Consider the following 24,353-nt stretch of genomic DNA (forward strand, 5'->3'; position numbering starts at 1 on the left):
CCGACCAATCAGAGTGTAATCCGATAAATTCCTCACCAATCCACTCAATTGGAGAAAGTGAAGGCTGTGCTTGACCGCAGTCGGTAGTAGCAAGGTAGATTGAGGCTGTGGGAGAATTTTTTTAGTCAGCCGCCCGTGCGATCTGTTTTCATTCCCCATGTCTGCGCTGCAGATGTTACAGCTCCAGTAAAACAACATATTGTGTGACCTGCGGTATTTGATTAGAGTCACAGCTGACAGAGAATAATGTAAAGACACTAAATAACATCAGCAACAATAATGATAATAATAATAATCAGTAAAATTAAATTAGTGGTGATAAGCAAATACATAGGATAATTTGATTTTACTTTTATCAACAAGCCGAAGGGAATAATCTAATCTCTTTGGTACATGCAGGAGAACAGTTCCAAAAGAAGTTGAACTACATCTAAGCTTACTTTATATAGAGGGTAGCCTACTCTCTGCTGCATTTTTTCCCCCAAGGAGATTCTACCTCTATTTTGTTGAATACGAGACTGACTGTTTCAGTCTGGCTGTTTCTGTAGTCCTTCACTTTCAGTCAACTGATCAGGACTTGCATCAAAAATATGCCAAACTCTTGTCTGTTGACATAATCAGACACCGCACACCGCTGAATGGAAGCATGCACCTTACACTATTTTTCTCTGCATCAGTGCCACCTGTAAACATCCTAAAGTTGCCAGTCCCAATGATTTTACAGGTTCTCTTTAACAGGTAACAGGGTCTTCTTATCATCTTCACTTTTTGTGCATTACTGTTTCACTCAAATATTTCTGTCTGCACCAGATGGCTGGTCTGAGTGACAATGAGTTTTTTTATAGGTCATCATGAGCAACTGCGCCTGCAGTTTTCTTTTTTCTTTTTTCTATTTACTCTTTTTGGGCTATGTTGTGTGTTTGGGTTGTTTGGATTTATGCGGTACATTTAAAACAATTATCCCCACCTGCTACATCTCTCTTCTGTAGCCACTTAGTTTATTACGTCTCCCATTCAAATTCCAATCAAAGGGCATTTGATATGCTCTTCATTCAGTCTTGTGACATTTTGCCTTCTGCACTTTGGTTTTGTTCCAGTTGAGAAAAAATATTGTGTCAAATCGGTTTAGTGCCTCCGGTCAGTAAGCTCGCATATGCATCATTCTTCACATCTCCACAGAACGACACAGAGGCATGATGGTTTTGCATGCAGTTCTGCCTGAGGCCTCAAAGATCTCCTTTATGGAGCAGGGATTTTCTTGTCTAGACCTTTATCCATTGATATTTTACTTTCCTCCAGAAATATGTTTGCAGTATTATGCACTGTACATATTGAAAGATACAAGTCTTAACAAACTTTTTAAATGAACAAAAAAGTTTTAATAAAAAATAAATAAATAAAAAACAAAGGATTTATCTGTATTTTTGCTTAAGGCTAAGGTTTAAAATCAAACTGACAAAAAAACAATCTTATGGATTCCATTATTAACAAAGGTAATAGTCCATTCATCCATTCCATTCACTATTTACTATAGTAAATAGTGAATGGGGTTGGAGTGGAGGTGTGGGGTTAGATTAGATTACTAGTTTGCACAAAACATACTTCAGTGGCTTTAACATCACAGCTGAAGCAAGACAACCGATTTTGGGATTCATTCTATACGCATAGAATTTGGGGCAAAAACTGTGCAAATAAACAATGATTAAACTCATCACTCTCCCAGACAAATATGTAAGTACAATATAACTCTTATGTGGCTGGATTAAACATTATGACTTGCACTTGATCTGTAAAGAGACAAAGGAAGCAATAGGATTTAATTTTTTTTTATTGCCCTTTGATCAACAGTATTTCAGATGAAGCAGCCTGACAGCAGGACATTATCGGAAATGTTCTTGTACAAAGGAAAGTACAGTAAACTGTTTATTCTAAAAAATACACCTTTTTCAACGTAAAATATATTCTGTTCAAAGTAGGATACAAATGTCTCTATTAACTCCATTATATTATATACTTTCTATATTATAAATAAGACAATTTTAAGAAGATCATATCAGTCTGCACACCAGGTGCGAATAATGATGCTTAAAAATGTCTGGTTTAAAGGTGGACCTGCCGAAATAGTACAAAAGTAGAGAAAACAGAATGAAGCTGTTCAGAGTCCGTTAGTAAAAAAAAAAAAAAAAACTAGAATAAAATTTAAAAGGACTGAGTTGAATTATATTTTATCTTAACTTTGCAATGGTCTAAATGCATATGATTCAAATCAACTAGATCAGGGGGTTTTTAAAGTGTGGGTTGTGTCTCCTCTGGGGCTGCCATGAGATGAGGAAAAAATAAGTAAACAAGAAAAAGCAACTGCGAACATTTAACCAAACTAACTAGGCCTATGCCAGAGACATATGGATTATTAGTACCTGAAGATGTGATGGGTAAAGCTAAGTTTATAGTTGATGCCATGCTAATAGCACTGTCCTTCCCTGTGCATCGGCTATTTCCACGGTTGTGGTGCCAGACTGTGCCAGATTATGCGCACAACCTTTCATTCAAAATTAACAATTTGGAGGGTGCCCTTGCAGAACAGGTTCACCTGTACCAGCATCTATATAGTCCCTCGCTGAAGGCTCATTCTCAGATAATACTGCACCAATGTTTGCGTCAAATATGAAAGGGAAAGTTGCCTATTTGCTCTCTTAGGGGGGGACTAACTTTTCCACACTTTCAAAACCCCTGAATTAAATTAAGTCATTTAATTAAAATGAATGTAAGTTTATTTTGTTTGTTTTTTATAGAATTGATTAACAACAACAGAAAATTGCTATGAGCGTCGGATCAAATACTGAATGGTTTATTAAACTGGACTACTGCTTATCAGGAAAAACTAACCATACACTGCAGTGAACATTAAAATGACACAGACTGATTTCCATGTCTGCCCAAGCGTACTGTATAAGGCATATATCCACTTTCTATACTTTTATCTGCACTTTTATCTACCTTTTCTTCACTTACAATTACACCCTGCTTTTTCTCACAATTTACAAATATATACACAGTTTCCTCTCTATTCCTGTCAGTTACCCTTACCTTTTTACATTACTTAACTGTATGACCTTCATTTAAACACTTTCCTTACTGTACCAACAGCAGTCTTCCGTTACCCTTAAGTCTTTTGTTCTCTTTTATTGATCGCACTTGACTAAACTCTGAATGTGGGAGATTACATTTCAAAGGACGCTTCTGGGAACAGCCTTTCTGTGTTGGAGTTTGGGGGACATGGGAGAGCTTTCCGGAGGGGGCCAGTGAGGTTTTGTGAGCTGAATGTCTTCCTCTATTTTAAAGGTTTTCTTTGGTGGATCTCCCTGAGGGGGCCAGACTACGGTTACCTTGTTGCAGTGTGGCTTGCTTTCTTTAAATGTTTTTGTCATTTCGTTTTCACCTCTGTGGGGTTTATCTATTGAATTCACACTGTTCATGGAATATCTCCAATCTATTTGATCATCTAAGGGATTTGGCCCACTGTTTCCCACAGGAGGGTTTTGTCCAAGACCATCTTCGTATATTCCTTTGGATTTAAGAAGTTGTTTGTAATGAGGTTGGCAGTAGAAATGTCCATGAAGAGAGACATAATTTCCCAAACTGCAAAGACAAAGAGAAAAAAACCCCAACAAAAAACAATATATTTATTTTTTTTACAATTCTGCTTTCATAAACTAGTATTTATTCATTTTTATTTTTAGGAAGCAATTCCAATCCATTCCAATCAAATATTATACATTTATATAATTTAAAGTTTTTAGCAAATAAGACAAAAACAGAGAGAACACATTGAACTAATGTCATATTTACCTTAATTTATTTCTGCAATGCTCACAGCAGAAACAGGATTTATGGTACTTTTTTTTGTCCACTATCAGAGCATCCATCGGATAAGCCCTCCTCCGACATACAGCACAGAGCTCCGACTTCGGAACCCGAATCTGCTTTCCAAAGAGATCAAAATGCAAATAGTGAGGTTTTTAGCACATGCAGCTTTTCAAACACTTTACTGAAGTTGAGACTATATATACAGTATATATATATATATATATATATATATATATATATATATATATATATATATATATATATATATATATATATATATATAAATGCCATGTTGAAAATAGTTATAAAAACGTTGCTCTCTTCCCTCACAATGTTGGTATTTTGCTTTGAGTATCATAAATTTCATGAAAAATGTGTTAGGACACGTCATTTTATCAGTAAAGAAAAACTTGTAAGGAAACTAAAACAAAAATAAAGCAAAGTCGGAAATAGCAGAGAACAAGTTGAACAATCTTAATATTTTAGTTTCATTCACTGCAAAGCAGATTTTTATCGTAATTGTATCTGAATAAAACTACAAAGCCAGTAATACCAACAATCCTGCCAGATTGCTCCATATATTTTGCCCCAAGTAATAACAATATGCAGCCATGCACTGAGCAACACTGCTGAACACACATCAGTTTCAGCCCTAAAGGAATGGCACACATGCATCAATCAATGCAGGTAATAACCCACAATTACTCATGAACCACATGTAAGAACTCTAATTTGCTTAATTTATTTTACTCAAGATCATTTCTAAATTAGACCTTCTAAAGTTAGCAAATCAATGACATTTGTTTGTCAGCCTCCCTCTTTGCACCCCTACAGACTTCCTCTTCCAGGCCATTTCAGACACTTTTCATTATAGAGACTATGAAAACAATCTTGTAAAAGCACATAGGCCATGCTATCAAATTTCGCAGTTTCATGCCATGCGCTCTTTACCCGATGAGACAGTCTTTGTCTGATGTAGCAGCACAGCTTGTGATGATGTCTCTTCAGAAACAGTGTACCCAAGATTTTTGAAAACCGTCTCGCTCTCTGTCCATGTTTTATGGAAATTCCTTAGCAGATTTTCTGTAGTGTCCTCATCGTACGTTTCTGTTCGCCTGGCGGCTTTCTTTTTGACAGCGTCGGCATAAGAAAAAGCAACTGGCTGGGTTGAGACACTTTCAGAGTGCTGAGTGACAGCAGTGATTGTTCCAGTTACTTTGTTACCAAATTCATCAACGTTCGAGAAATGTTCTGTGATAGTTTTTGCTTCAAATAGGCCAGATGGCTGTGCCAATATTGTTTCTGTGTCGTTTTTTAGAAAAGGGAGGGGGGTGCTCTGCCTTGAGCCTCCTTTTGTCTCACGAGATCTTTCCAGCTTTGAAGAGTCTACTCTTGTTTTGCCGAGACTTGACACAAGCTCCTCCTGATCCTTCCTCTCATCTGTAACTGAGAAACATTGCTCACCCAGTTCAAAAACATTTTTAATCGCCTGGATGTTAAAACTCGGCATTTCCTGTTGCAGTAGGTCTTCTTTTTCTTTATCACACTCTGAGCTCTTGTCATTGCGAAGGCACTCTGCAGGTGGAGTGAGCTCTTTTCTGTTATATTGCTTTTCTTCTAGGGATTCAAATTTGTTTATAAAGCTTGACAAGTCTGCCTTTAGAGACTCATCTTTTTCTCTGTTCTTGTTTTCAGCCTTACGCTCCTCCATGTCAGGGCCCAGCCGTTCACTGATGGTGGTGGGCTCCTTGCGCACAAAGATCTTATTAAGCTCAGCTTTTTGTGCCCCTTCAAAGAACTCCCGCTTTTCTTTGACAGACGCAGATATCATGTCAGAATCATCCGAATCTTCCGCAGAATTTGGCTCCTTTTGGAGTAGTAACACATCATTCTCAGAGCTACTTTGTGTAATGCTCGTTTTTGAGTTGGCTGACTCAGTCAGGGTCCCTGAAGTCTCTGAAACTTGAGCATCAGTTTTGATTTGCTGGTGAAATGTTGAAGGCAGTTCCACAACCTCAGATTTTTTCTCAATGACTTGATGGGTGAGCAGTGGTGGGGGCGTGACAACCCGAGAGAGTTTTGCTGTTGTTTCTTTGAGTCGGGCCAAATTTTCTGCCTTATCAAATGTCGGCGAAGGTGTGATTCTGGTGATGCGTGATGTTGGGGTGTCACACCTGCGTGGGGGAGGCGTAGGAGGGGTGGGTGGCCTGTGGAGTAGGGTGGGTGATGGAGTCACTCTTTGTGGTGAGTCTGTTCTTCGTGTGGACTCGATGGTGATAAATGTTGGAGAGGGAGGACGCATTCTGAGTGAGGGTGATGGAGCTCGAAGGTCGATGGACTTGCACAAACTCACTTCTTCCTTTCTGCTTTCATGTGAGGTGCTTTTAAGAGTTTGGTGTTCAATTTTGGCAGAACCGATGCTGATTTTCGATATTCTTTGTGCCACCAAGGCAGAACTTGCTTTTTCTGCTACCGGCTCACATTCATGCTTCTCCAGTGTTTCATCTGTAAGGTCCATTAGTTTGGATTCTGCAAGTTTTTTAAGAACCAAAATAATTTCTTCATTGGTCTGAGCATCGTTTTCAGCAGCACTTTGTTCCAATTCGTGTTTCCTTTCCGGAGTTATGATCCAATCTGGCACTGAGTTTAAAAGACTTTTTACAGATTTGGAATGCGTTTTCTCTGAAATGCTTTGTATCTCTGTGATTTGAGAGATTAACACTTGGACGTCTTGCCTCTGAGATCCCTTTGTTCTCTCTGTCGTGGATTTTACAAGTTCATTTTGTTCTGACTTGCATGTCACCGTAATTGGGACATCCCAGCTTTCTTTTGGTTGTTCCTTTGCGCTTTGTTGAGAAACTGTCTCTTCTTTCTTTTGAGATCCCTTCCCTGGTGTTTGAAGTGCTTTTTGTTGCACAGACTTCTGATCATCTTTTCTGTCAGAAGTAATAACCTCTCTCTTGATTTGAACGTGCTCTTCTTTTATACTTTTCTGAATTTGGTCGACTGCAATTGTTTCATCTCCTTGTTGAGTCATTTCAGACGTTACTCTCTTTACTTCTGTGTTTGATTCAGTGACATTTTCTTTACCCTGGCCTTGCTGTGCATTCCCTTTAGACTTTTTGGATTTCTTCTTCTTCTTTACTGGAGCAGGAGTTTCTGGTTGATTGGCAGTATTGCTTACAGGTGTTGCAGCCACAGCAGGGGAAGTAATATCCTTCTTTTTGTCTTGTTTTATCTCTGTGGCTTCTGCTTTCAAATCTTGTGAAACACTCTGCTTCTCATTGTCACTGGTTTTTTTCATCTCTGCTGGCTTTTCTTGTTTGTTGTAGTTCTTTTTTGATTTTTGGCTTTGTTTGCCTATTTTTCCATTTGCAATGAGAGACGTATTTTCTGTTGGCAGATCTGAGACATTTTCTTGGCTCCTATTTGAAGACACATTTATTCTGTTTGTTTCATCTGTAGAAAAATTATTGCATACCTGTTTTGCCTCGTTATCAGTTTTGTTTTGATCTTCTAATTTGTTGGAAGTAGTGTTGTGCGTTTTAGTGTCTGTTTTGGCATGGCCACTTACATCGGCGATAGAGATCAAGACTTTATCAGTTTGGCCAGACTGATTAGAAGACACTGATACAGTTTTCTGAGTAGTTGTTTGCAGGTGCTGTCTAACACTTGAGATGGAGGAGATCTTTTGACTGGAGACCAACTTAGTATTTTCACTCGATACAATTTGCTGTTTTGCAGACAATGTAACCGTGGAATCCACAGTGGTGTTGCCATGGTGGGACCTGGGATTGCTTTGGGTTACATCTGATACCAAAACCGTCATGGAGGAGTCTGAATGAGCACCCGTTTTTGTATTTGTACTTCCTTTCTGAGTGGCTCCTGAGATACTGTAATTTCCCTGATCCCTGTTGGACAGCATATCAAGAGCAGCGCTCACAGAGTCATGTGCAAAAGTGGGAGATGGAGAAGTTGGGGGTGTGTTTTCCTCCCTTAGTTTCCGGTATTTCTCCTCTGCCTTTATCAATGCTGTGTTAAATTTACTAGCTTTCCCTCTCATGAATGGTGGAGGGGAAGGTGGTGGAGTGAATTTTACAGGAGCAATGTAAACTTTCCTTAGTGGCAGTGGCGATTCTGCTGGTAGAGGTGGAGATGGCGGTGGAGTAAATTTCATAGGAGCAATGTTGACCTTCTTGAGCAGCTTAGGAGATTCTGGGAGTGGAGTTGGGATGTCATGAGAGACCGTTTTCGAAATGTGCACGCTTGCTTCTGTTTCATTTTGGTTTGCCTGCACTTCAGTTTTCATAGATGTCGCCTGTACCTGTTGCTTTTTGCTGAATTCAACTTTAGACTCCAACTTTGGAACTGGCTGCAAAGCAGGAACTTTCACTTTTTTGACTATCATTCTTTTTGCTGTTGATGGAGAAGCGGGAACTGCTTGCGTCGGGGTGCGCTCCAGTTCTCGTTGAGGTGGGGGAGGTGGGAGGAAGTCTTGCTCACCAGTGAGTGGTGGTGGTGGGGGAGGAAGGTGGTCAGTGTCAGCATCAGCAGTTGGCGGAAGTGGACTAGGAGGAGGAGGAAGAAGGTCTGTTTCTGCAACAGGTGGAGGTGGTGGTGGTAGAGGCAGATCATGCTCTGGTGCTTGTGACTTTAACGTGTAATTGTCAGTTTTTACTTTGGTTTTAGACAGTTTTCCCATCCCCTTTTGGTTTGATTTAAGATTACAAAACTCTGTTTTTACCGTTTTTATGCCATGGTTTTGAGTAATCGTTTTGTGTTCCACCACCGTTGAAGTCTTTATCCTAACTGTATCTGACTGATTAGTAATGGAGTGATTTTCCTTAGATGTTTCAACCTGCTTCGCTGTTTTTATCTTTTGTATGTTCCTCTGGGCGTCTGGATTTAGGTTTTTCACAGCAGGGCTCTGTTTGACTTTAACTCTTCTGTATCCTCCATGCCTGACTTTGGGAGTTTCCCGCTGTGCTGTTTCCATAAGTGATTTGATCGTGCCTTTAACATCACCCTTTATCACTTCCTCTTTTTCCTGTTGGGTTTGCTCCTGTGTCTCATATAAGGACTTGATTGACAGTTTGATATCACCCTTGATATTATCTTCAAAGGCAAATTTTTGTTGGGTCTTTGGGGATAGTGGAGGCTCCATGAACATCTGAATTGTCCCTTTGACATCTCCTTGAACATCTATTTCCTGCTGACATGCTTTTCTCTCACTTGAGGCATCTTGCAGACTTTGCATTGCCATATGAATATCACCGCGAACAATTTCTTCCTTTTCAACTCCCTTCACTGCTTGCTGTGCCATTTCCAGGGATTTTAGGGTCGCCTTCACATCTCCAGGAACTAAGTCCTCAACAGCAAAACTTCCAACTCTGGAGGTGGATGATTTCTCAAGAGATCTTAGAGCGCCCCTGATATTTCCGGGAATAATATCTGGCTTCTCCACCTCTTTGTTGCGTCTCTGAGCCCTCTCCAAACACCGCAGTGCTTTTGGAATATTGCCTTTTACCACCTCCTCCTTTTCCACAACCACCATCTGATTAGCTGATTCTGACAATGAGCTCAGAGCAGCTTTTAAATCTCCTTTGACTATTTCCTCCCTCTGGATTCTCTCCAGTGAGACAGTTGGCTCTGCCGTGAAAACTTTTAATGCATTGTGAACATCTCCTGGTATAACATCCTCTACTGTGCGTTCAATTTGCATTTGATGCTGGCCGAGGATAGATTTGGTGCTCTTGATGTCGCCCCCAATGATCTTCTCTTTTTTAGCTGTGTCATCCAGAGTTTCATCAGGGCCTAGCTGGAGTTGTTTGAGATAATCAAGAGCTCCAGATTCAATGCATGTGGAGTAAAAATTGACATTCCCCCTTTCAGTGTCATCTATCTTTATCTTCACCGCCTGATCTGACTTTTCTGAGCTGGACAGCCTTTCAAGAGCACTCTTTATGTCCCCTTTTACAACGTCTTCCTTTTCAACATTAACATCCTGGTTTTTATGTAGAAGGGAGTATAATGTCATCCGTACATCTCCTTTTTCATCCTCCTGAATGAGTATGCCCTGTTTCGCAGATCCAGTCTTACTGAAGAGGTTGTTGATTGTTTCCTGAATGTCACCACGCAGTATTTCCTCCTTTTCGACATTACTTTCCTTTTCTTGGCTGAATAGCTGCTCCACTGTTGAGCTGATGTTTCCCTTCTCTTCTGAATCAATGACAATTTGCTGCTCCCTTTTTTCCTTTCTGTTAAGGAGGTTCATCATAATAGTTTGTAGATCTCCCCTGATGATTTCCTCTCTCTGAATCTCTGGAGTCTGCTGATTCATTAACTGGTATTTTGCCATCCTTACATCACCAATCTCGTCAGCCTCAATTAGTATTCCCGTTGAGTTCACCATTTTCTGACTGTAAAGTTCCTCAAGCGTTCCCTTGATGCTTTTCCCCAATATTTCAGTCTTTTCCACCTTAGTCTCACTAAAGCCATCAAACGGTGTTGTTTCAAAGAGCCATGTTGTTGTTTTTACATCTGCTTTGGGAATTTCCTCCTGAGCAACAGATATGTTCTCACCCTCATCGACTTCTTTAATGTGATCGAGAGGATTTTTCTCAAAAAGCCATACTGAATGTTTAACATCTCCCTTTGCAACCTCCTCCTTTTTAACAGTTTCAATTAGATTTTCAGAGCTCATGCTTCTTATTTTGTCAATGGACTGGGTTTCAAACCTCCACTTTGCGGACCTGACATCACCTCTCTGTATTTCACTCACATTAACAGTCCTGACAGATCCCTCTGAGGAGGTGTCAGTTTCAAAACGCTGTTTATTCACTCTCACGTTGCCTCCTTGAATGTCTTCCACAGTTTTTATGAAAGGCTTACTTTCTTCAGCAATCCTATCAAGGGGCTGGGTCTCAAATTTCCATTTGGCAGATGTCACATCTCCTTTTTGTACATCCTGTTGTGTTACGGATTTAATGATGTAGACCTCATCTGTGTTTTTAATTGCATCAAGAGGTTTTGTTTCAAACAACCACCTAGTCCCGACAACGTCTCCCGTCTTCACCTCCTCACTTGTAACAGTGGTGACCTCATGGTAGTGACCCTCTTTGTCCTGTATGGCGTACAGGGGCTGTGTTTCAAACATCATTGTGTAATTTCTGACATCACCTTTCTCTTCCTCGTCGCAAACAATTTTGGATGTTTTTATGTTTTCTGTTTCAGAGGAAACCTCTTGGATTTTATCTAGGGAATAGGTCTCAAAAATAAACCGACCCTTGTTGACGTCGCCCCGTTGCACATCGCTGACTGTGTGACTGTTCATGTATTCCTCTTTACTGTCATGTATTTGGTCAATGGACTGGTTTTCAAAGAGCCATTTGCAGTTCACAACATTTCCTTTTTGTATGTCCTCTGTTTGAACTCTCTTGAGCTTCTGCATTACTTCATCAGAGGAAGACGTCATGATGTCTGACGTTTGGTTTTCGAAAATATATTTTTTTCTTGAGACATCTCCAGATGCAATGTCTATCTCTGTGACACGTTTATAAGATCCTCTCTCCTCCCCCGTGAGGTACTTCAGGTTTTCTGTCTCAAAAAGAAAGCAGGCCATTTTTACATCTTTTCCTTTAATGTCGTCTTGGTTTAAACTGCGTGTCTTCAAAACGGTTTCCGTTTCGTCGTGGATCGAGTCAAGTGTTTGTGTCTCAAACAGCCATGTGCAGGTTTTGACATCTCCCTTGCGTATTTCTTCGGATTCATTCTCTCCTTTCAGTTCCACTTTTTCATACAAGATGTCCATTGGCTTTGTTTCAAACAACCACTTGCATGTTTTCACGTCCCCCTTCACGATGTCCAGAGTTTTATTTGTCTCCACAGCTTCTTCATCTTCAAGATTGCTGAAGTACTTGATTGCATCAAGAGGCTGCGTTTCAAATAGCCACTTTGCAGTCTTGACATCGCCAGATTCAACTTCCTGTTTAGATATTCCCTTAATAATTTGATATTTTTCAACACTGTCATCAAACTGATCAATGGGGCGTGTTTCGAACATCCACTTGTAGGTTGTTACATCTCCTTTAACCACCTCCTCACGGCGCACTGTTTTCACCTCATGAAAGTGGCCTGAACTGTCTTGCATGGCGTACAACGGTGATGACTCAAACAAGTTCTTGTTTGATTTTACAGAGCCAGATGTCACACCCTCTATTGCAATCATTTGCAATTCCTTACTTGTGCTAAAGTCCGTGCTCTCAAAAATGTGCTTGTAGTTTGACACATCCACTTTATCAATTTCTTCGAGGTCAATCGTTCGGATTACTTTTTTCTTTTCCTCTCTAATTTCCTCCAGTGGCTGGCTTTCAAATATCCATTTCTGATGTCTTACATCGCCCTTCTCCTCATTAAGTGGTATGGTCTTATTCAGTTTGCCCACCTCGGCCAACTCCTTCAAGTCTTCACTTGGAATCGTTTCAAAATATTCTCTGGCTGATCTCACATTACCAGCAACAATTTCTTCTTTTGTCAAGGAGTAAGTATTTGAATCATCTTTTAATGTATCCATTGGCTGTGTCTCAAAGACCCAACAGTTCCTACGGACATCTGCCCTGCAGCTTGTTCCATCCTCTTGCGTGAGGTCATCCTCAATATTCACAGTACGAATGACTTCTTTTTTCTCTTCCCTTATTTGTTCTAGAGGCTGACTCTCAAACCGCCACTTCTGGTGTCTCACATCCCCTTTCATTTCTTCATCTACTATTGCCTTTTTAAGTTTTCCAACCTCGGGGTAGTTCTTCCTGGCTACTTGAGGGCTGGTTTCAAAAAAATCCCTCGCAGATCTAACATTTCCTCCTATAATCTCTTCAATCGACTCAGATGTCATGGTCATTGGAGAGTCTTTTGGTTGCGTTTCAAAGACTAACCGGTGCTTGCGCACATCGGCTCCAATAATATCTTTCTTCTCTGTTTGCAAACTTTGCCACTCATGGAGAGAATTTAATGTTTTTATCTCAAACAACCATCTGCCCCAATCTCCCTTGCTGCTATCCTCCATAGACAGACTGCACACAAGTTTTAAGGGAACAAATTCTTTGTTTGTCAGGTCCAGAGGCTGGGTGTCAAAAAGCCAGCGTGAAGCAAGAGAGTTCCCCAGTTCGGTTTCTATTTTGCGCACAGACTTTATCTCCAGCATTTGGCTCGATTGCCCTATGATAACACATTTAAACTGCGTGTCAAACGTGCTTGTTATGACTTTAACCTCTCCACTGATTTCTTCCAACACTGAACGTAAGCTCAGCAGGTGGCTCTCATCAATAGTCTCTGTGTGCCCCAAGCTTTCTATTAACTTACTATCAATCATGTAAATAGAAGCATTTCCATCATCTTCAGTAAACAAAATCTCTTTTGTCAAATCCTCCTCCTTGTGCATTTTGTTTAGAGTGTCCATATTCTGAGTTTCAAACAACCACGCTGCGGCACGAACATCCCCCTTGTCGAATTTGTTAAATTTGTTTTTGTATTCCGTTGAGTTGGTGTTCAGTGAGCCCAGCTCATCCATTGGCTTGGTCTCGAACATCCATGCCGTACGTCTCACATCTTTGCCCACAATTATTTCCTGTTGAGTAATTTTCTTGTTGTCTTCTTCCTCATCAGGAGTTTCATCTTTAATAGCATCCAGTGGTTTATTTTCAAACATCCAGCGCATGGCTTGCACCTCCCCAGGGAGAATCTCTTCCCACTCCTCATACTCCTCACCATAGACGTCATCGGGACTTCCATCATCATCATCATCATCCTCATCCTCATATGTGTACACTTGGCTCTCTACCTGGTTGTTCTCTGTTTCACTGTATTCACTATAGTACTCTTTTTCAATATTCTTACGAACCTCAGGATGGATGTGTTTGTATAGGCGTTTCAGCTCAGACATACCCTTCTGCTTGAAAAAGGCTTCTCGACTGAGTTGTTGTTTGTTTACTGGCTCCAGAGGCTCATGTGAGGGATGGCTCACTGGAATATTTTCACTGTCTGATGGCATTTGTAATAAGTCAGGAGGAGGAGGAGGAAGATATTCAGAATCCTCAGCTGGAGGGGGTGGAAAGTCCTCATAATCCATCACTGCAGCTTGGATTGACTCCGTAGCAAATTCCTTACACACTTCACTAGTCAGCTTGTTGCTCTGATTCACGTTTGAAGACCACTTTGATCGATTGATGTCACGTCCAATCTTTGTTGGGAATAAAAATGATATATATTTTTTTAGTAAATTAACTATTAAAAAACATGAGCATATAATTTAATACATTGAACTCTCAAAATCTGGTTGCTGATGGGGGACTATACAGAACGGTAATCCATCAATAGTTAAATAAACTTCTAAATTGCATTCTTCTCATTCACTTCCAAACGACAAAAAGATAAATTGCTGAAATAACACAAGACAAATCTGTCAAGGTTTTGAGTGAGCAGCACAGGTACACAGCAGTCCAGTGATACAATTTACCTCACCTACGTATTATGTATTTGCACAGGTGTACAGCTTCAGCAGATAGTATGTTCTACTGTGCAATTGTTTAACAGAGTTAAAAGAACTAATCTGTACATTTTGAGAATGATCTCAGAAAAAATATGCTTGCATTTCAAAAGTTATTACCTTAATTGGTTTTTGTGCAGCAGCCTCTTCTATTGTTCTTTCAAAGTGATCTCTCAGCTCTTTGGTTGTGAACCTGGGAAACTCTTCGTCTAATTGTTGGCACAGGAGTTACAACAAAGAGGAGATTTGTATTAGCAAAGCAGAGACAGGCAACAAAGAATGATGATTAACAGAGTTTCATGAGCTCCTACCTGCGTCATTCTGATGGTTTTCATAACTGGACGCCAGGTTGCTGTCGTTGTAGGTCACCTGTGTGTGTTTTAAATGAGAAATGATGAGAGGGAATTTGTGTAACTGACACATACATAATTATAATGACTCTTCTTGCAGTTATCCACATTTATGTAAATGCTTAAAACAACTTGTGTTAAATGGATTGAACTTTTACTGATTAAAGCATAAACAAAATTAGCATTAGTTTAATTGGTTTTGCTGATTTACATGGGATGTTTCATGGTTAAAACTTTCAGAGTTCAGGGTTATGCTACTCATGGAAGGGTTATTGTGGCTAAAGTGAATGATTGTTACTTTCTTTTGTATATTTGTGGAGATCAGAGGAGTTGATGCTCAGAGAAAGCACTTCCTATAATTAGATTGGTTTATATCAGAAAGGGAAACTTTCTCTGAGTTCTAGAACTCAAAATACCTCTGGCTAGCTTTTCTAATCAGGTTAGGAAGAAATTGAGTACTTAATTTCTTAATTCAGCTTCATTAAATGTTCCATCAATGTCCTGCTTTTCTCCCAGCAACTACAGTTAGGCATTGAAATTCAGGATTTTGTCACAGACTCCTGGTAAATGTTTTGTAATCAGTTTAATTTTAGTTATTGTTGCCTTGGTTTTCATTTCCTAATAATGTACTGGCACTTTTACATGTAGCATCAAGATAAGAAGCATTGTTTATTTATTTATTTTTTTTATTCTTATTGGTTTTTGATTGTTTTGTTTGTATTATTTTATCTAATGAGTCGTGAGTAGCTACTGGGATAAACTGTAATAAATTTCATCCTTGATTTGAATCCTTTCGAGTGTTAACTATTGCACAGATTCTGCTGAAAACTGAGAAATATACAAAGATCTTCTTGTATTTCTTTAAGAATCATAATGGCAGAAAATGTTATGCATACCATAGTTTCTTGGAAATGTAGCTGCTGACTGCCTGGGATGACCGACCTGCTGCCACTTGACACTGTAACCTCAGAGGTTGACATCTCCTGTTAGGGCAAAAGAGGCATTTGTCAAAGATGGTAGAAGACATACAACCTCATAACACAAATGTCTTAGTGCCTCATATCATAACTAATTCATTTTATGGCCAGTAATCAGACTCAACTCCAATTTACTAAGTCTGTTAATAGTACACAAGTGAACACCATTAACACCTTACGCTTCTTGAGCTTTGAGGGGGGTGGGGAGGGGAGGGGGTTCGGTGAAATATCAAGCAATGGAAGCAACATGGGTCCACATGTTCAACTACAGGTATAACAACAAAGTGCCATGCAAAAGTATTCATAACCTCTGATCTTTTATGAAATTGTTCACATTACAACCTCAACCTTCAATATATTTAATCAGGATTTTTGTACAAGATCAGCACAGTTAGTACATTTTTGCTTGATTGATTCATGTCAGAATCGTAAAACATCTGAACTGTATTAGTAATCTTGCGAGGCTCTGCATATACAACCACACACAGAGATCAGTTTATCAGTTTTTACTTCCAAAACTCCCATTCAAATGATTAGAATGTCAAGCGTTATGATGCAGCAGCAACCAAGCTCAGGTCGTTACAAAGCATTGCCACGATTTGCACACTCATCTGCCCTGAGCACTTTGTATCAACCTAATGGAGCTGATCTGTGTACCTGCTCAGTTTTGTGATGAAAATGAAACTGAGCTACACTGTGTGATGTTGATGCTTCCTGGGTATGAATTTGTTTCCTCACACTTGTAAGTCCCCCAGGCAGAGAACAGACCTCTGACTCCTCCATGACCTAATGAAGCAGGAAACATTGTTAGCTGCTTCCACTTCTGGAATCAAACAGCTGCTCAGTATGGCTTTTCATATTGGGATGCATGCGGCGCAGACAGCTGTCAGGGGAGCTGTGACAGCTCATGTAGTTTGTGCAGTGTTTTTTCCAAATTTCCCAACAGTTGCTTAAATGTAGTAAATGATTTTTATGGTCTGCATGAATACAAAAACTGACCTATGGTCACAGAAAAGAGTTGTCAACTTTATCAAGACTTTATCGCAACAGAAACAACAGTTTACCTCAATTACCTCAACTGTTGTTTCCATGATCCATGACCATTTGTGCAATTATCATGATATAATAGGGAAGAATACATTTTCTTTTCACTGCAACTTGCAGGGTCACAATGAAAGCAGCTATCTGGATACATCTTCCATGCACAAGCTGGAATACCCCGCTGGTGATGGTGTTGTCTGCTCGCTTGGAGACAGCTGCCCGCGACATAGCCTCGCAGTTGGCCTGTGGGATGACGTCTGAGTCCACAGAGTGAATCCTGATTCCTCTGGTTTTAAACTTTTAGGATGTCCAGCCCTGGTTGAACCTGCACTGCCAGCAGCTGAGGCACATAAAGCCAACAGTTGGAGAACACGTTTACCATCTGTTTTTTTTTTTTTTTCCTCCAATAATTTGAAACCAAATAACACGATACTGCTGTTATAAATACATTTAGATAAAATCAGGTAAGTAATATGTTTTTGTTAAAATCTGATAACTCATAAAGTTGCTGTTGCAGAGCAGCTGGTGCAAATACCATGATGCGCCTTAAAACATTTGCACACCTGTCTTCTGGCATCCAGCTGCTCACAGGATGTGCAAGATTTAGTAAAAAAAAGTGGTAAACAATTATCCAATGTCAAAGACATTAACGTGATTTGTGGGGATTTAACATTATACCTCATTTAAATTGGCTCTCAAATGATATGAATATACTATTTAATATATGTCGGCACTCATTATCCTCTTAGATTAATGAGTACTTCTGTGGTTGCATAACCCTGTGAAATTATGGCTCATATAAATTAGAGTTTTAGGAGGGTCAAGATTCACATTAAGGCTACTGTATTTCAGACTGTTGTATGATGAGATATTTGCAAGCCCTGCTTGTAAACCATGTTTCTGGTATCATCGGAATAAACGTGACAAGAGAATAACCTAAACAGCTTTATGATGATAAATTGTCCTTCCTTTGATTTTAGCCAGCTTCTCTTGTGCTTTTATTTCTAATTGATAATAAAACGTGTATGTGTAATTGCTAAACCTCAAAGCCTGTGTCAGGTGCTTTCCCACTTCTCTAATTTGGAAAGTTATCTCATTTGTCTCTTAGTTCTTGTTCATTTAAAATGTGTTCAGAACAATAATGAAATAAACTCTTAACTCAGTTTTACCTAAAGAGTCTCGGCCCTTGTGATGGCACAGCAGTGAATCAATCAAACATTGTGTGCTTATTCAATTATAGAAAATAAACCTGAAATAAACTAATCTGTGCTTAGTTTATTTATTTTGCTAAAAATAAGTGAAACATATATTTTTTTTTCCACAAATTTTTTATGTATTAAAATGTTTTTAATTTATAAATTAAATTATATATTGAAAAAGTAAAAGAAGATTGAATAAGTGGTATGTCAGCAAAATGAAATTTAACCACGTTTTATGTTGGTAGGCTGTTATTTTAAATGTTTCAGTACAACTTCTGAAAGCTCAACAGATCTGGTTAAAAAAATTCAGTCAAGTCAAACAATTTTGATACGAACCAAAAAAATTCAAATCTGTCTTCAGGTCCAGCCTATTACATGGCAGACTAGGGCAGACTCGGTCGGGACAAGAGCTCAAATATCAAGAAAGTGAAGTTATCTTGGCGCCATGTACATGCAAAAATAAATCCAGCCTATTTTAGACTTAACCATCATGGGTCATGTTTCTCAGTGAAATACAGTGGAAAACTGGGAGGTCAAAGTTCCCCTTTCCAAAAGCATGAAAAAACTTGCACTCATGACCTTGCATTTAAGAAAGCATTTTGAGTTTCCCTTCAAAACTCCTTGTTTCATGACCCGTCTCTGAGGTTATAAATTATCTAACAGCCAGAAGATCTGGCCTTCATACAAACAAACAGCTAAGCTACTGGAATAACTTCATAGAATTTTTTCTAATCTGTTCTTAGGCTAAAGGTAATTTTAACTTCTCATTTTAGTCACAGTTTGGTTTATATTTTGCTCTCAAATCCTGTACTACGCGAGGATGTTTGCTCAGCACCAATGATTCACTGATAGCCTTTAGCTATTTTGTTACATCTGACAACATTGAGGCAAAAAAAAAAGAAAAAAAAAAGTAAACTTGAAAGCTAGAAACAGGCAAAATAGATAAACAGCACCTACCAGTAAAGGATGGTGTTGAATTATAAAATATATGTTCTCAGCAAATAGAATCCCACAATAAGGCCACTGCACCCCTGCCTGCAGGGTCTTTCCAAGCAAAAACAAAAATCCGGGTCAGTGATGGAGACCAGCTCCAAGGCAATGTGTTCACCTCTGTCCAACTAGCAGACAGTGACAGCTGATTTTATTTTAGACCCTCCGCCCCCTTGCAGAAGATGGTCCTGCGGTGTTTTTTCCCCCCTTTTTTTAAGGTTGTAAGGCTCCATGCCTCCTGCGCCGAGTCCCAAGAAAACCCATACAGAAATACATTCTGTGACTTATTTGCAGGCCCTTGTATACAGCTAAATCTGGCCACAGAGGTTTCATCATCATGTCTATCACCAGAGTAGATTCCATAGTTCAACAGCTGCTACCGTCTATCACTATACAACAAAATATGCACATGTTAACCCCACAACAAGGTACTCTTGAGAATTTAATCAGTATTCACTTTTTCAGGGACCAAAGCAGAAGAAAGCAGATGTAAATTCCTCGCGACAGAAAAATGGTGTTTATATGTGCGAGTCTGATTTGGGATCAGTGATGTAATGCTACATGCTGAGGAGTACAGAGTTTCTGGGGCTGTAAATACAAGCGACACCTCTTAAGTGTGGAGGAGCTGGCTGGCTCGTCTTGTTTAGCAAAGCTGCAAACTGTGGCGCCAGCCTGGCTGTGGCATCTCATGGAAGGTAGCTCAGTGTGTCTGCCAGGCATCGGCTCGTCCACCGCATGTAAAACTCACACCTGTATTTCTACAGACCACCTGCTTGGCGAAGGCTTTTCATGTTTTCTTTTTTTTTTTTGTCTTATGCAGTCTTATTGATTTTCCTTAAAATTAACTTTGCTTAAATATTTGCATGCATCTAATTTATGTAATTGGCTCAACAGTTCTTTTTCTCTTCTATTTTGTCTATTAAAGAAAAAAAATCAAATTTGATCAATTTTTTTAAAGCAATGTGATGTAAAATCAAAGATTTTAGTCATTTTAAGAAAAAAAATATTAACTTTTTAGGCCTGCGTGAAGGACTTCACGTGTGATGGAAAACCAACACCACAAACACAATACAGTATGCTTGCCAATCAAAATGGTAGTGGCAGCATCATGGTGAGGGTCCTTTTCTTCATCAGCGGCAAAGAAGCTGGTCAGAGATGAAGGGGAACACAAACACAAGTTTAGGGACATTCTTGAACAAATTCTAAAAAAGACATAAGACTGAGGTGGAGATTCATCTTGCAGTAGTACAATGACCCCAAACATACAGCCAGAACAATGATGGAATGGTGTAGATTGAGGCATATGCATGTCTTAGGATGAGCCCAGTCAAAGTCCAAACCTAAATACAAGAAGATCTCCAGCCACCCTAACTAAACTTGAGCCATTTTGCAAAGAAAAATGTGGAGAATTCTCAGTCTTTGGATGTGAAAAGTTGGTAGAGACAAAAGACTTCCAGAAAAAAATAAAATAAAATAAAATAGGAATACTAATACTTTTGCAAAGTATCCAAATGATTTTCATAAATACTTTTTATAGTAAATTAGATTTTAATTTAGATACACTGGTCATTCAATCAATCAATGAAGATGAAAAAGAGAGGAAAGGCAATAAACTCAGATTTGCATAACCAAAGAATGACCAGCTCTGGTAATAACAATTGATTTCATTTGAATACAATGCAATCTTATGTGTTTGTCCTTTGATTGCAATCAAATTTTAATTACAGCATGTGAGCTATAATTCTCAACTGTTTGTTCATTTCCTTATTTATGGAATTAGCCTTCATGCTATCCACAAAGCAAACAAACAAACAAACAAAGTACACACGTTTCATGCAGTAAATCACTAGAAAAACAAACAAACAAACAAACAAAAGAAAAACATTACATCATGAGTTCTTAACTAAATCAGGCTGTGCTGTGCTTTTACAAAGCACACTAAATTTTTATAGTGAAATGAAGACAAAATATCCAGAATAGGTGGGGCCACAGATAGATTGCTTTTTAGCTGTCAACACAGCTAGCTAGCTAGCTAGATAGATGGATAGAAACTGAAGCCCCCTCTGCTTCCTCCACAGAGGTAGCATTTTACCAACCAACCCAAATATTTAGGAGAAAGTTAAAGAGTGAATTTGTAAATCTTTATGCCCTTTTACGTACTCAGCCCGCAGGTGGTTGCTGTAAATATCTTTGAGCTCTTTATCTCAAGGGCTGAATAAATAAGAAAAATCCCCAAAGCAGAAGGTATATCTTTCTAAACCCCTTATTTTTCCTACAAAATAAAGAAAATGCATCATTCAATAAGGCTCCGAGACATGCCACTGTAAAAAAGAGAATAATGACAAACAAATACTGCTATTATGATGGAGAGACGAAATGAAGATAATAAATAACTGACAGTGTAGCCTAGGAATACGATTTGAAGCGAAGCGTCTTCTGCATCCACATATATGCTCTGTTTTCCATATTCATAAATTTGATAACACAGCCGGCCAACATTTGACTGCTTGTAAATTCAGAAGGAGTGTTTCCAGCGGTTTTCATTTCGACCCCTCTGTCTGGAAGAGACTTTGGTGTTGCTCACATCAGTGAGCACTGCATGAGGACCAAAGGCAGATAGAGCCATGGGGTGCATGACAATGAGCTCCCAGATGCCATTAGAAGTGAGCCTGTAAATCACAAGAATTCACACAGAAAGAAAAGCTTTTTTATTGTGACACAGATTAGTTTTTCTTTCTTCTTTCTGCTCTTTTTTTTTTGTCAGTTTTAGCTGGATTTGCATTTAGGAAGAATTGATTCCCCCATAACCATGTTGTTAGAGCTTATTATCTTCTGAACAAAACGTGAACAATTTATATCCCATACAATTTATTTGGGGTGAGGGACTCCTTTTCATTAATGCATTTTCATTTTGCTTTTGCTTTGGATTACCTCAAGTGGAGGTGTGTAGAACATGTTTTATGGATGTAGACCTTCATTAAAACCCAGCAAGCTTAAGTTATGATGTCAGATATGAGAGGCCAGTGATGTGCTGAATTTAATAGCTGACATACACTCCAAAGCACCTGAACAATTTTGGCGTCATGCAGAGTTACAGCAGTTTTGCAAATCTCCTTGTAGTCAGAGCTCTGTGTGTGCTGATCTGTGCTGTACAAAAGAGTATAGCACTGTATCTTTTGACTACAAACCACCCACAAGCATTGACAGCAGACACCAAAGCGGAAAAATACATAGGCGAGTCTGGAAAGACGCTGTGAAATTGAAAAAAAATTAATTTAATGAAACAAGTGCAGTAAGTTGATGTGGAAAAAAAAGTGAGCCACACTTCACTGATTGCTACAAACAATGTGGCTAGACATGAACAAATTCAAAGGGGAGCTCTTTGCCATCATCAACAGGTCATTATCTTTAACAAGCTCTGCTGTTCTCCTGAATTTATAGTAGGTTCTCTGCACACAATTGTCTGTCTGTTTCTAAATTTAGATTCTACAAGTAGAACGAACACGTGAACAAAAAAATAATGCATTTACTTCTGAAGCTAAAAGCTGTTTTAGCTCCACAGTGTGGCCGTCTCCAATTAAATCCCAATAAAATACCCTGAGGTTTGTAGCTGATGACTAAATGTGAAAATGTCTAAGGGGGGAAATTTTGTGGGACTCCGTGAATGCAAATTAATCACCTTTTCAATCAATTTTCCCTCAATGCAATCTGTTGGAGCACTGGTGAGGCACTACCATCATTTGTATGACTGTAGAAATAATTGTGGTGACAACCCTCACAATGCTGACATGCTGGCACAGGTCAGTGTGCCAACATTTGCTTAAATGCATATACCGTGGCAGAGACTGATGAGAATACCTTAAAGTATTTAACTGTCTATCATAAAGCGGTGAACAAGCAATGGAGATGGATGAAGGAAAATGCTTTCTGCGCTGATATCGAAGCTAATGCAATGAATTAGTGGGTAAAAGGGATGAATAAAGTTTCTGCTGTGCTTTAGACTTTACAGAACCAACAACAGTGTTTGCTTTAAAAACGCAATGGTTTTTAATCTAAATTTCTCTGTTTTCAAAAGTTAAATTTTACATTCTGTTTGAAACCAAGGTGCTGACGTAATGAATCATTTTACACTTGCAAAACATTAAGAAATGATGGGTGAAGTTTACTATTTTGTCTGATATGTGTCTTGTATTTAATAATCAGTTATTTGTCAACTTCAAAAATGGAGCATCACTGAGAATGCTATGGTGAGAAACTCGATTCATTCGAACATCTTAAAAACATTGATCACCATCTCCATTATGAGAGCATCGTCATAACTAAACACAGGCAGTTGTTTTTCAGGGCATCACTATTTGACGATACACAGCTAAGATGCTAATCACCACCACTGGGTTGAGAAATATTCCTATGTTGGTTTTCGTTGTTTGCAGATCAAATGAGACCTTGAACACGATTCCCCTGCTGCTTATTTATAAAATGATGTGGTCTGAAGCAGCAGCAGTACCATAACTTTAACACAAAATATCAGCTTCTAAATCAAAATGTTACATTCTCAAATTATGTTTTTGTTAGCAAAGAGAGAGAGAGAGAAAAAACAACAACAAGAAAGCAATGATCCTCGGGAGGCCTCATTTACAGGTGAAAACAAGTGTTTCTGAAATGTATTCAATGTAGCTAATGTAAAGCTAAAACTGTGATTATTGATTCTCCTCATGCTGAATGTTATAGGTGTTACACTTCCTGCATAAATACGAAATATTTCTGCTAAGATTTAAGCCAACATGCCTTGTTTATGGCATTGCAGGGCTGCTGCTGCTGCTGCTGCTGTGCTGCTTAGATGTTCATTTCAGACCTAGAGCAGTTTCCAGTATTCAGAAGGCAGTTAAAGCTAACCAGACTCTATGTTTGTCCCTGATATATTTAGTTTGGTGTTGGGTCTCTGACTGGTGGAGAAAGGTACTTTCCAGGAGGATCAGTAAATTATTGAAAATAAACCAGTCAACAAAGTTTGAAGTATCAAGATACTGGGACAGATCAATAATTTAAGCAAGAGTGTATTTGCAATTTTCTTTAAAGAGACAATCGTTTACAAGTGCATCACCAAGTTGATACATCACACACACACACACACACACACACCCCCACGCACACGCACACACACACGCACACGCACACACACACATGCACACGCACACGCACACACACGCAAAATCAAGTTTCCACTTCAATCAGTTTTACACCACTTCCTTTTCCTACACTAAAAACTGAACTACTCAACAAACCAAGAAATCACTCAAAACTCACAGCAAGACACATCAAAGATTTTATTGAAGCCCAAACAACTCTCCAGATACAAGTATGATGTTTCAAATGGCATCTGCATGAG

General features: G+C 39.1%; 1 protein-coding gene across 2 annotated transcripts; it reads right to left on the bottom strand.

Annotated features, from left to right (window-relative positions):
* Positions 1 to 1,807: 1,807 nt before the first annotated feature.
* Positions 1,808 to 19,149, bottom strand: xirp2b (xin actin binding repeat containing 2b). Of its 2 annotated transcripts, none has more exons than XM_016668692.1 (9): positions 18,932 to 19,149; positions 16,953 to 17,038; positions 16,392 to 16,520; positions 15,654 to 15,740; positions 14,719 to 14,776; positions 14,528 to 14,616; positions 4,819 to 14,101; positions 3,850 to 3,980; positions 1,808 to 3,639 (listed from the first exon to the last, which is right to left on the bottom strand). In XM_016668692.1, exons 2-8 carry the CDS (start codon positions 17,001 to 17,003, stop codon positions 3,889 to 3,891), a joined length of 9,789 nt encoding a protein of 3,262 aa, XP_016524178.1. In that variant the 5' UTR covers positions 17,004 to 17,038; positions 18,932 to 19,149; the 3' UTR covers positions 1,808 to 3,639; positions 3,850 to 3,888. The 2 variants fall into 2 exon arrangements, with proteins under 2 accessions (XP_016524178.1, XP_007546630.1); XM_007546568.2 differs by having other exon boundaries at positions 16,953 to 17,115.
* Between the last annotated feature and the right edge of the window lie 5,204 nt (positions 19,150 to 24,353).

The sequence above is a fragment of the Poecilia formosa genome, unplaced genomic scaffold, assembly GCF_000485575.1.
Source record: "Poecilia formosa unplaced genomic scaffold, Poecilia_formosa-5.1.2 Scaffold16, whole genome shotgun sequence".
In the NCBI taxonomy this organism is placed as follows: Eukaryota; Metazoa; Chordata; class Actinopteri; order Cyprinodontiformes; family Poeciliidae; genus Poecilia; species Poecilia formosa.